Source organism: Phallusia mammillata, chromosome 3 (assembly GCF_965637545.1).
Source record: "Phallusia mammillata chromosome 3, kaPhaMamm4.hap1.1, whole genome shotgun sequence".
Taxonomy (NCBI): domain Eukaryota; kingdom Metazoa; phylum Chordata; class Ascidiacea; order Phlebobranchia; family Ascidiidae; genus Phallusia; species Phallusia mammillata.
Window position 1 is genome coordinate 26,001,756 of NC_137254.1, and position 12,703 is coordinate 26,014,458.

At 37.5% G+C, this 12,703-nt stretch overlaps 1 protein-coding gene and 2 long non-coding RNA genes across 3 annotated transcripts; all 3 read right to left on the reverse strand.

The window, feature by feature from the left end:
- Positions 1-360: 360 nt before the first annotated feature.
- Positions 361-2,344, reverse strand: LOC145218831 (uncharacterized). The gene is made up of 3 exons (XR_013857752.1): positions 2,306-2,344; positions 1,273-1,988; positions 361-952 (listed from the first exon to the last, which is right to left on the reverse strand). It is a non-coding gene; the product is annotated as an uncharacterized LOC145218831 (long non-coding RNA).
- Positions 2,345-3,790: 1,446 nt separating this feature from the next.
- LOC145218597 (uncharacterized) lies at positions 3,791-5,769 on the reverse strand. Its single transcript, XR_013857666.1, has 4 exons — positions 5,675-5,769; positions 5,433-5,497; positions 4,390-4,477; positions 3,791-3,992 (listed from the first exon to the last, which is right to left on the reverse strand). It is a non-coding gene; the product is annotated as an uncharacterized LOC145218597 (long non-coding RNA).
- Positions 5,770-6,873: 1,104 nt separating this feature from the next.
- On the reverse strand, positions 6,874-12,606 carry LOC145219886 (coadhesin-like). Its single transcript, XM_080087188.1, has 7 exons — positions 12,337-12,606; positions 11,895-12,025; positions 10,610-10,740; positions 9,614-10,011; positions 8,950-9,086; positions 8,441-8,571; positions 6,874-7,109 (listed from the first exon to the last, which is right to left on the reverse strand). The coding sequence occupies exons 1-7, from the start codon at positions 12,604-12,606 to the stop codon at positions 6,874-6,876; spliced, it is 1,434 nt and encodes a 477-aa protein (XP_079943314.1).
- Between the last annotated feature and the right edge of the window lie 97 nt (positions 12,607-12,703).

A 12,703-nucleotide genomic window follows, 5' to 3' on the forward strand; every position in this document is an offset into this window, starting at 1 on the left:
GAACTAAACCTAGTTTACTTGTATTCTGCCTTACACAAACAGCAACATACCCCCAATCAGCATGCAGACGATTTTGCCGTTGCCGAAACGTATGTGCGGTTTGTAACCGAAATCTCAACATAGTTCAACACAGTTCAGTTGGTACAAGCTAAAATTCGACCAAAGAGTAAATAGCTTACCCCAGAACCTGTACTTTTTTATTGTAGGATATTGACCTTGATTATTTTTTTGATCAAGAAAAGAGGTATAGCATCGTTTAGTTCCTCTTCTCGGCACAGAAAACGAACACCGAGTTTCCATTTTTCCTGTACGAAAGTAAACACCGGAAGAGCAAAAATATATTGAAAAATTAAAGCTACTTTATCAGTGCACGCTGCACTGTCTTTTTTGGACCAAGATTGTACTAATTTAATCGGGAACAAAAATCTTATGTTTGACTATTACCGACAATGATTAAGTTGCAAGAATTACAGACTTTAGTAATCTTTTAGAGCATTTTTTCAAAGCCAAATGAAATTTACCGTCAAATAATTTCCGAAACTTTTTTTTATGCTATTTTATTTCGGAAATTCGGCAAGCGGTGCACTTCTACCAATGACGACAAGCGAATAGGTACCCAAAACACATGACGTGCAAAGAAGTGCAACATGCTCAAGCACCGGGCTAGCTATTCGCATCAACATGGTAGAAATGTTGGTTTAATTCGTTGTTTATGTCACACTGTTTGCATGCCGCCGCTATTAAAAAGCTTCATAACAAACTTATGGGGCGTTACATTATGCTTTCTTTGTGCGTTGTGGGACAAAGAGACTTTAATGCGGAAATCAATTATGTTTAACCATACATTCTAACAAATTACTGGTTTAAAATTAAATTTTCTGACAACTAAATTTACTTACATTGCTGCCTCACGTATCCGTGTCGAAACGTAGGGGTGGTAGGTAACCGAAATCTGAAACAACAAACAACAGTGTGATGTGTAGAAAACTAGGCCGAAAGAACAAAAAATACAAAAATAAATCTAGCAAATGGTCCCACCGCATATTTACGTGTATTGCATTTTATTAAAAAGTATTTAGCTCTTGATTAGTCTTTATCAATTGTCCAACCATATATTCTGTAAAATATGCTGGACTAACATGCTGTATATTTTGTAAGCCATGTAAGGTAAGGTATATTACGTATATTTTTAGGTTTTATACGATAGGCATGTAAGTGATCTTTCCTAAATGCAATTTTCAAAAGTTAAAAACTCGTCTAAAAATTAGTCACCTGTAACTCGAAGGCCTTGTTTGTTTTTTAACATCTCCTTCCTTCTCGAAAAAAGGACGGTCGCGTTTCCACGTTTACTGCATGAAAAAAAAAGCAGAGGCAGAAACGTATGGAAAAATAAAAGCTAACTTACTTGTCATGCGCTAAAATATGTCAACATGTGAAGACAGGATAAGTTCACGGTAAACTGTCTTCCCAATAGAAATGTGATAATTTTATTGGGCATAGTATACATTACGACAACATCTCAGTCCAACGTTATCCATGTGATTTACGTCGCAATAACGTTTAGATAAGTTTGAATAATAACAATATGCTTAAGTCACAAAACATAGGTTATCAATTTGTTTTTGAGCCAATTGAAAATTTGTAGCGTGACGAGTGACCACATTAGTAAACTCAAATTTATCTATTTGTTTCAAAATTTGCAGCACACTTCTACCAATGCCGACAAACGAATAGTTACCCGAAACACATTTCATGCAAACAATAAAGTGCAACATGCTCACGCACGGGCTAGCTATTCGCAACAACATGATAGAAGTGTTAGCTTTAGTTTGCTGTTTATGTCACACTATGAGTATGTACGGTAAGTTTATCAAGATTTTATTTTAAAATAATTCTTCAAAAGGGCTTTTGTTAAACGGGTTCACTCACATTGCTGCCTTCCATTACTGTGTCGAAACTTAGGTGCGCCTTGTGACCAAATTCTGAATCTAAACAAAAATAAACACGGCTCAATGCATTTTAACCGCCACATGTTTTAATCATAAATGGCAAGTTATCATAGTAAGCCAGGCCTGTTGTTTCTTATTTTCTTGAAATAATGTTTCTTTACCCTGAATTTGAATAGGATAAGGGAATCATATATAATTTAAATGAAACAAAAAGATCTATCTTGTATTAAACAAATTTTGAAAACCTAAATGCATTTTAAACATTACACATCGGTTACAATGCAGAATTAAACCTATGCACTAAAGTTTATTGCTACACCTACACCAGCAAGTAAGTTTAGAAACAATAGCATTACCCGCACACTCTCCGTTCAGCACAACATCCTTCAGCAAGAAACATCAGAAAAGAATGAGCCAACACACGCACACTAGCAAGAAGTGTGACATCCCCTTTTTTCTCTTCGTCCTCATGACCAATCAGAGTCCTTGTTTTAAAAAACGTCTCAGGGGCGGTCTGAAACCAACCAATGACAAGCGTTATTGCACCAATTAGTGAGTTGCGTTTGGGAAGAGGGTAATTGAATGCTAGAGGCCAAGCGTTAGAACGCTCATTGGTCAAAGAGGCATCACGTGACACCACTTTTTTAACGTGGCAAATAAGCACAGCCTAAACGTTAAACAAAAAAACGCATATCAGGGCCATGAAGAGGAGAAACATGTGCTGGTGCAAGACATTTTCTGCGCTCCTACTTGAACACCTTTTAGAACTACATTAGCGACAGCAAAATGGATCACCTAAACCCACGGTACGCTCATCCACCAGAACGTACTCAACCACCGTACTGGTTTGCAAAATCGTGTAAGGATCGTGTCTATTTGCAAAAGATGTTAAAATTGTCCGAAACTTACATTTAAAGCTGTTTATCACATTAACTTATTGTGGTGCCTTTGTACTAAACCAGAAGTCAAAACGTTGATGACGTCACTGCTATATAGTTTGTGGTTGCGTGCGTGATTGTTGTGTAAAAAGAGGGTTACACAGACCCTTTGGCTGCAGTTACACTGTCCTTAGCGATGTAATAAAACTGCCGCTAAACCTGACTAAAAAGCATAATCTAATAAGGGCCAACTACATTAAATCTTTTCAGCTTCATGGAAACGGTAAAAGTTTATTTGTCCACTTTAGTTTCGATATTTATGGGCCCCTTAGACTGTTGTGGGTCCTGGTACAGCGCACTGGCTGCACTCCCTTTTCTCATACCAGCATTGGTTTCTGCTCTAATAGACAAAATCTGTGCTTAGTAGCAAATGTAAATTAGCATGGTAAAATATCTAAACATGCCCCAAAGAAAATAGACAACAAATGTGCTATTGTACTAAAATTTTTCGTGTTTTTCTCCCTTTCGGCGCTTGAAACTCTCGGTAGAGTTGAATTCGATGCGTTGTTTTTCTATTGAGTCAGTGTTTACCCAATTATGCCCCATCCACATAACGCTTTATATTGGCGATGTAATATAAATCCCGGCATCGGTGGTAGCATTATCGCATCCAAGCTTATTTTATCACATATTACAAGATCGACGCTATTTCAATGGACATAAATATACTTAAATATGCAAAATTATGACTTTGCGCACTATTAAGGGTGCTGACGGTTTGTAGCGAATAAAAATGGCGTTTTGAGACTTTTATCATACGGTATACCAAGCTGCTGTTAGAACGACGGCATCAAAGACTATTAAACCTAGATGCACCACAAAAATACATCATTAAAGTAACAATAAGTTTTACAATTCTCTTTTAAGAGAGTAAGGTATTTTCATCTTCACAAGCCAGCTTAATGCAGTGGTTAAATTTATTGACAAATAACAATACACGAAAAGAAACAAAATGGTAGTCGAGAAAAGGATGAACGAGCAAGCAGTTGCATTCAAAGTAACATTAATGGAGTCTCCATTTTCAGTTTGCACGACAAGTGTTCCAGTAAATTAACCAATGCTCGTTGGTTTGAACATGATAGGGAGATTGGCATAGGGTATCGATCTGCAAAGCAAGAAAAAATTAGTCAAAAAGGCACCTTTTACACAGGATCACTTTGTTGTCTTTTAAATCTATGTCGAAATGTACGTATGGTTTGTGATTACAATTTAAAACAAAATCAACCAATACAATGTAGTAAATATAACCGCCGCATATTTTTAACCTTAAACGGTAAGTTATCAAAGTAAGCTAGACCTGTTCGGTATTATATTGATTTAAGCTGATTTGTTGATTGCTAAATACTTTAAATTCAACTTATTGAGCCATATTATCTTCACAATTAACCATCCTACTATGTTGTTTATATACCACGTGTTGTCCAACATACGAACAATAGTCACTGGAGTTACCCCAATTTGGATGTTATGTATCACCAAAAATATAATAGGAAAAACTTAACTTTGCTTATTACTGGTTTCCAATCATCCCAAATCTTTCTTCAGGTGGAAATTAAACTGAACTGAATAGAGGAAGCATCATTAAATTATCTAAAATCAAAAGATCAAGCATCAGTATCATGTGTTTAAAATGTTGCGGAAACTTGAATGCTACACATTTCACAAACTACACTTTTCTGTCTCGAGAAATTAAAATATCAAAGCAAATTTTAATTTTTGGCGTTAAATTTCAAATTAGCATAAGTGCTTTACGTCCATGGCCTCCTACCGATCCCCCAAGTTTTAGAAACTTGGCATTTTAAAAATTACACCTCGGATTAAATGCAGAACAAAACCCCAGTCTACTCCTGCATAGCTGTCAATAAGTTAACGTGGAACAATAGCATTACATACATACACTTATCTTGTTCTCCGTTTAACACCGCATCATTCGACAAAAGTCACCAAATACTAATGTCAGTAGTGGTTTAAACTAGTGTCAAAACATATTGAAAAATAATTATTAACTAATTCAACTATAAACGATAGGATTATAGACTTACAGCCCGTTTTTGCTTCGCAAAATCAAAACATGTTAGAAAAGATCAATTTTGGTTGGGTTACTGTGGGGAAATTTCAACTTTTTTCGGTTCTAAACGGCTACTAACGACCCCTCAATGGGTTAAAATTGCGTTTGAAAAAATGACATTCAAACTGAATTTTGCGTGGGTTACTTTCTGATCATCCGAATTTTAAAGAGAATGGCCTCGTACTGACCCCCAACCGGTTGAAATTGCGTTTTTGAAAAATAAAATACGAGGGGAAAACGGGAACTAATAGAAATCGGCAATTTCTTGCTAGTAAGATGTAACATACATTAACATATTTTAAAAATAAGGTTGAAAGAGTAAATGCAAATAACGCTGCCTTTCAATGCCGTATTAAACATTATTTCAACTTGAAAATGTATCTTTAATTCAAAACTTTATTTCAGTAAAATTCAGTAAAATTAATTCAGTAAAATTACTGCATTGAAATGTCATTTAAAAGCTTTATAACAACTTGCCTGTATTCCGTAAGCTTTTCAATTACAATGCTTTGTCATCAAATGTCTTTGGTCACCACGTGGACCTGCAACAAACAAATCAAAAAGCAGAATCGTTCGAACTTATTAGCCCAACAAACCTAATAAACCATGTTTTAGGATCAAGACAGATGTAAATTAGTGTGCACTGCAGTTTACCAGTGTATCGACAGAAAAGGTCCACCGACATTTATTGACACTGATGTAATACACAGTTTAACCACCTGTAAACATTAATCTTCATTAGGAACCTCGCTAAGTACTTCGTGACAACAACCTTCACCGAGCGCCTTAAGAAAAGAATGACACCTCGCACCTGCCAGCACAAGGTGCGTTGCCTTTTTTCTTTTCTGTTCGACCAATCAGAACGCTAGCTGTCAAAACGTGACCTCAAGTATTGCGCAAACGTTTAACCACCCATGTGTGAAGTGAATTATGCTTGCAACACCCTTACGCTTGACCGGTTTAGCTTAAGCTGTGTTTAACCGATTAAAAATCTCTCATGAAAATTAACGTTGATATTGCCGAAAAAGAAATAAACTATGATATGAAATACTGCATTTATAGGTAAATTTGTACTGTTGCCTATTGTCGCTTTGAAAAATCAACAATAACTTTGCCTGTGGATTTTATTTGATGTTATGTGATTAGATGCAAGTTTTTTTTCTGCCTTTATAACAAGAATGACCGTGACGAAATTATGCGTTTGGTATAAATAATTCCTAAACTTTAGCTTCGAAACTAATTAAGCGATATTTAAACAATTTAGTACCAGTGAAACTTATCACTTTATGCAGTGGTGGGATTTAAATTTTTGATCAGCAGGTTTACTGATCTCATAAAACTAGTGGTGGTATTCTAATTTCCATTGGTGGGATTCAACTTTTTTTTTTCACGCTGACCGGTTCGCTGATCTCATAAAATTTCGTGAGACGGTTCTATAGAACAGGTGCGAACCGACTGAATCCCACCACTGACTTTATGCCTTTGCCACAGATACAAATAAAATGAATTAATGACAGGCTATGCTATATGCTTAAAATGTTTCAAAAATATTTTTTAGGCTTTTGTAGTGTGAAATGTGATGCAATATGTGTAATGGTAAAACAAAATTTTGTAAATTCCGGGTCGGTATCGGTTCAGGTTTATGGTGCAACGATGCAGTACGTTCCGTTGCCAGAATATCCGGCGTTGCAGGTGCAAGTAAACCCACCATCTGTGTTTTCGCACAACGAGTTTGAATGACAGTTGTGGACTCCACGGGCACACTCGTCAATGTTTGTAACATACATCAAGTTGTACCACATCTTCAGTGCAATTTAATGTAAACTTCAGTCTTTTTTCTCTCTCATTTATTGTACTTAGTGTGTATTGAATATCAAATTAAAAGATTTATTTTTGCCTAGTTGTATGATTACCGTATTCACAGCATTTTCCAGTCCATCCGTTCGAACACTGACCGAGAAGTCGTGTCGTCATACCAACCGTCGTTACGACAAAAAGTATTGCATCCTCGATCTTGTGACAATTCAAAAGGACATTCCTGTCCTCCGTAGATATAGTATAATGTCACATTCCTTATACGAGTCGACGTCTCGGTTTTATTGCAGCCAAGTTTACATGCACTCCATTCTCCCCAATCAGAGACATCGCAAACGGCTGAAACAAACAAATTTACAACTGTAAGTAGTCAACACGCTATCGGTAAATAATTGTGTTCCATCATGGTCAATAGTTTAGTGGTGTTTTTGAACCACCGTCTCGCTACGAATTAGCATGTCCTTGGGAATTTAAAATTTTATGTCGTGTTTTGAAGCTCGTTATGTGAGGAAGTGCATATAAGCACGCTATATCACAGTGGTGCTCAAACTTTTTTTACCGCGACCCAAATCTGAGTTTAATGAACATCTCACGACCCAAGCCCCAAACATCAAAAAATGTATTTTTTTCTAAAATGCATGGAATAGAAAAAGACACAAACAACTACAAAACAAATGATTTATTTGTTTAATGTTATTGATGAAACTGAATTTTTTCCTTCATAATATCTTCAATGCACGGCTCTATTTTTTATTTGGGAGACCACTTGATATTGTATATTCAGTTAAAGGTCTGTGATTTGACTTTTAACTGTGCTGTTCGATAACGAGACGGACTGCAATTTCGAGGCTACATCGTCGCCGCATAGGAGTCTGACCATGTCAAAATGGCTGCACGCTGAACGAGCTCTTCACACGAGCTCGATTCGTTTGACAATTATTCGGCATAACACAGCACACATTGTGGCTTTGCAGCACCGTGATCAATGATAGAAGTGAATCCCCAATCTAAAAAAGTTACCTTGTACGAATATTTACTCATCAACGCTAACTATTCCATCTCCACGTTCAGTTTCGCATGATTAACTTGTCCTATTATTTCCCGTGCTAGGACGTTACAATCGCCGTGTGAGTAACAGTAAAAGGCTATTGTCTGTATGTGGTAATGATTGGTATATTTTCCTGTACAGCGTGGTCGAGTGAGGTGACTTTATTACTGCGTTAAGTAAATTCGTTTGTGTTCACTTAATGCAGCAATAGAATTGAATTTGGGCAGAATTGGATCACCATAGCGCGACCCATTTTTTTACCCTGCGCGACCCATGTTTGGGTCGCGACCCATACTTTGAGAACCACTGCTATATCATAAGATCTGCATCAGAACTATTGGCGTTAAAACCAATGCCTAGATATCACGAGCTGCCATTTTTAATGTCTTAAAATAAATTTTTCGAAAACTCTTGGTTTGAAACGGGTTAAAAAAGCAAAACCAAAAAACTCTTTCAGAAAGCTTGGATAGACCCACAAATTTTGAGTGAAAAAAATGGGTAAACAATATACGGTTAAAAACATTCTCGGCAAAAAATACAAGCGAATGTCTGTGTGTAAAGAATCACAAGGTTTCGACAATTACTGTTGTCTTTGACAAGTAAAATGTAAATATCTGTTTACCTGGACAACATCCCTCGTCACATGTTTGAGTTTGATCATAAGGAGCTGTGCAATCCGTACGACCACAACCACTTGCTGAAACGACAAATCTGGTCCTGTTTTGAAATCCATATGTACATTCCGCACTGCAACTGTATGGCACTTTAAGATTATTTCAAGGAAAATTAAAGCTTGCTTAATTCTGTCAACTCGTTATCCACATCCGCGGAAGTCGGAATTAAAAAAATCATTAACTTCAGGTGAAAATGTTCCAGAATTTCTGCTTAATGGAAAATCGCTATTAATATTCTTCATTTTTGGTTATTAAATTGTCAAAGTTAGCGATTTAAAGAACACATCACTATTTTCATATTCTTAACGTAACGCCTTTGTATGGTAAGGTTGTGGCAACAGTTCGTTAATGTAAGCTATTTAAGCTTATTTTTAAAGCAATATTTATAGTCCGGTCGCTTTCTCGTTCTGGCCCGCTCGCAGCTCTGTATGAAATGAGAACGCTTTTGGAGACTTACTAATCCCATTCCGTACAATGGGATTCCAATACACAGGTGACAGGGCAGCATTGCGTATTGCATTCCTTTGATTCTTCACTTAATCCATCGCACTCATAACCACCACAATATGCAGGTGAGTAATCTCTTGTCCTGACCTTCAAAATGAAACCTTGGTCAGTGATAGAAATAAGATATGATCCTATGACACGAAACAAAGTCAACCAGACATAAAAAAACGTAAAAGTAACATTTTTACATAAATCAAAAAAACGGACGAACAGGATGAAGCCTTGCACACGACTTCGGTGTTGCAAACGAAACTATCAAAAAAAAGTTTCAACATTGGATGGGTTACTGCCGGAGCATTCTAATTTAAAGTACATTCTTCCTTTAGCCTCCCACAGATCTCTAATGTGTTAAACTGCAATAGGAAAATTGACATTCAACTTGAAACCCTGTTTTCGTTTTTGTTCTTAAAATATTAAGATATTGAAAAAAAAATCTGTTTTGTAAGTTGCTGCAAGATCTTTTTAACTTTAAATAAGTTCTAAAAGCCAATGGTTTAACACATGTAAAAGTCGGAATTTGAAAACCTGATTGGGTTTGGGTCGCCTTCAGCTACATTTATGCATTTGTTGGAAATAAAAGTCTGGCATTTAAACTCTTGTTGAATAAAGTTCACCTGTGTTCCTCCACCACATAAGGCGCTACATTCCCCGTATGGTGACCAGCTACCCCAAACACAATCTTCAGGGCAACATTCTTCATTGCAAGGTTGATAATCCTCCAAATCGTCAAAACTTCCTCCACACTGAGCAGTTGATAGGAGCTCCCTGGTCCTTCGCTTATTCCCCCCTCCACATGTTAGAGAACAGGGCCACCAGTCTCTCCACTCTCCGTACTGGCAATCAACTGGACAGCACCCTCTGTTACACCCACGAGATCTAATTGATGGACCACGGCAGAGTCTGCCTCCGTTCTCAGCTTCTACTGCAATGTCACGTGATCGACTTTTGATACCTCCTCCGCATGATTTCGAACAGTCACCCCATTCAGTCCATCGGTCCCATTTACAGTGTACTGAAAGTAGTGTAAGGTATCTGGTATTAAAGTCGACTTTCGACAACTGAAAACTTACATACAGAACCAACAGGTGCCGAACTTTGTGCACAAGAACTTTTAACTTACAATAATAAACAATATATTTTGTGGGCCTTAAAACCTCTAGGTACATTACCAGCAAACAACAATGAATTATATATTACAAAAGTGAGGAAGTTTTAAATCGTAGTACGCCAGGTCCACTAGAAATAATCAATCTAAAGATCATTTTTTCTGTCTTTGGAGCAGGGCTGCCGCTGAGAATTTAAGGATATCCCAAGGTTCCCTCGCCAAAAATCCCAAGGTTTGTGCGAAAATCCCGAATAAAAAAAGCTTGGGTAGATCCACAACTTTAAAAACTCTTATACTTGGAAGAGTAAAAGAGTTCTTGGCTATACACGGTTCGAAAAGGCAACAAAAAACTTTAAATATCGCTGGAGAAAGCAAGACTTCGCGGAAACCGTTGAATATCGGGTTAAATTGCTTAAAGAAAGTGCTATTTGTTTCGACAATTACTGTTTTCATCGACAAGTAAAATAAATGCAACAGAAGGAAAGTCCCTGTTCAAGAAGTTTACCTGGACAGGATCCCTGGTTACATGTTTGAGTTTGGTCGTCTGGGCCTGTGCAGTCCGCACCACCACAACCACTTGCTGAAACGACGAACCTGGTCCTCCTCTGCGTTCCATCTCCACAAGTTGCACTGCAACTGTATGACACATTAAGATTAACATAGGAAGAATAAAAACTTGCTTAATCCTGTCAACCAGTTTTTTTATATGCTCAGGAGCCAGAAATAATAAAATTCAACAAAGATTAGGTTAAAACAGTGGTTCTTAACCGGGGTTCGATCGAACCCCAGGGGTTCGGCAACGCCGAATCAGGGGTTCGACGAAGGACTTTTTGAAGTGCAATACAAATACTCGTTTTCGTCAAATTTTAATTTTTAAACTGCTCTAAACCGTTTTTGTGGTACTAAAAAGATGACCAGCGTAATAACCATATGCTTCCGACTTTTTGTACGCCTATTGTGTGCAAACAATCAGAACAAAACAGGTACCGCAAGCATCACAACATAGATTATGACTTCATAAACACTTTACTGATCTCCACGCTATGTGCAGCTCAATCTGTTCACCAAGCTGGAAATTAATCTGGGCTTTTTGGGCGTTATTAGATGGTATAACTTATATATGATATGAACTAAGTATTTTAAAACAAAAATCAGCAGGTAATTGGGGGCCGTCGGTGAAATAAGAATCTGCGATGCGGTCGTCCTAGCAAAAAGGTTGTGCACCCCTGTACTAGATTTTATTTTATTTTTTTACGTAACAAAGAGCATTGTGGGCGTTGTTCTTAAGCGGAAAAACTACGAAATACTGTTGGCAGCAAAATTTGTTTCTTCAGTATTTTCATGTTTGTGCACAGATGCTAAAAATACCATGCTTCATTTTGGAAAAAAGTTGCTTGTACTAGTCAGAATTTAACAAAATGAAAAACAGTAACACTATGTTTGAACAAAAACTAATTTTGACCCACCAAGCAAAATAGGTTAAAAACCTAGGATGTAACTTTGGGGTTCGACCAAAAGCTGAAGAATATCGTAGGGGTTCGGCCGTTATAAAAAGGTTAAGAACCACTGGGTTAAAATGTTCTTGAATTTCGGCTTAATGCAAAAATGTTCCTCATTTTCGGTTGTCAGAGGGTCAAACTTAGCGATTTGACAATTGTATCATTATCTGATGTAGCACATATACATTGTTAATGTAACACAATGCCGTATGGTAAAATCTTTATCGTATTAAAAAGAGCTCCCTGGTCCTTTGCTTGTAACCCCCGCCACATGTTTGAGAACAGGGCCACCAGTCGCTCCACTCCCCGTACTGGCAATCAACTGGACAGCATGGCGGTACGCAAGGCTGGGTGTCCGTTGCTGATCCAGAGCAGTCAGATCCACCGCAAAAAGCTGCTGGTGATTTACTTCTTGTTCGTTCCTAGATTGGAAAATATAAAAAAGGATATAGAGGATAGTCACAATTTCTTTATTTTGTTTACCTCTAAAAATGCTATATAAACAAAGTTTACACCTCTTATTTGAAACAACAACCAAAATTGTTAAAATCTTATGCTGGTACGGAATAGACACTTTATGTTGACAATAAAAATAAAACTCTTCGTTTAAATATGTAGCCTATGCCCGATACCATTTGTCCCTGACACTAACTGTAAAATTACACAACTTTGCAGAGCAACTTGGCCAGTTACGAAATTAAAGCACATATAGTATAAACAACAAACATCAAACTCTTCTGATCTGTATTCCATTTCTGCAAGCCGTTGAGCAACCATCCGATCCCAAACCGAAATGTGTTCCTGAGTCGGAGCAAATTGACTCACAGGTTCCGAAAGGGCCCCAATCTCCCCAGACGCAGTCTACTGGACAGCACCCTCTGTTACACCCACGAGATCTGGTTGATGGACCACGGCAGGGTCTGCCTCCGTTCTGAGCTTTTACTGCAATGTCACGAGATCGACTTTTGGTTCCTTCTCCGCATGATTTCGAACAGTCACCCATTCAGTCCATCGGTCCCATTTACAGTGTACTGAAAGTAGTGTAAGGTATCTGGTATTAAAGTCGCCGACCCCTGATTTGGACATATACCATGGACATG

What these genes read in the sequence shown, in the direction of transcription:
- LOC145219886 (XM_080087188.1), bottom strand. Translation starts at nt 12,606, where the DNA reads ATGGGTGACTGTTCGAAATCATGCGGAGAAGGAACCAAAAGTCGATCT. An exon ending in TATGTGGTGGAGGAACACAG is followed by an intron (nt 9,087 to 9,613) that starts GTGAACTTTATT and finishes TTCATTTTGAAG; the next exon opens with GTCAGGACAAGAGATTACTC. An exon ending in TGACGAGGGATGTTGTCCAG is followed by an intron (nt 7,110 to 8,440) that starts GTAAACAGATAT and finishes TGTTTGTTTCAG; the next exon opens with CCGTTTGCGATGTCTCTGAT.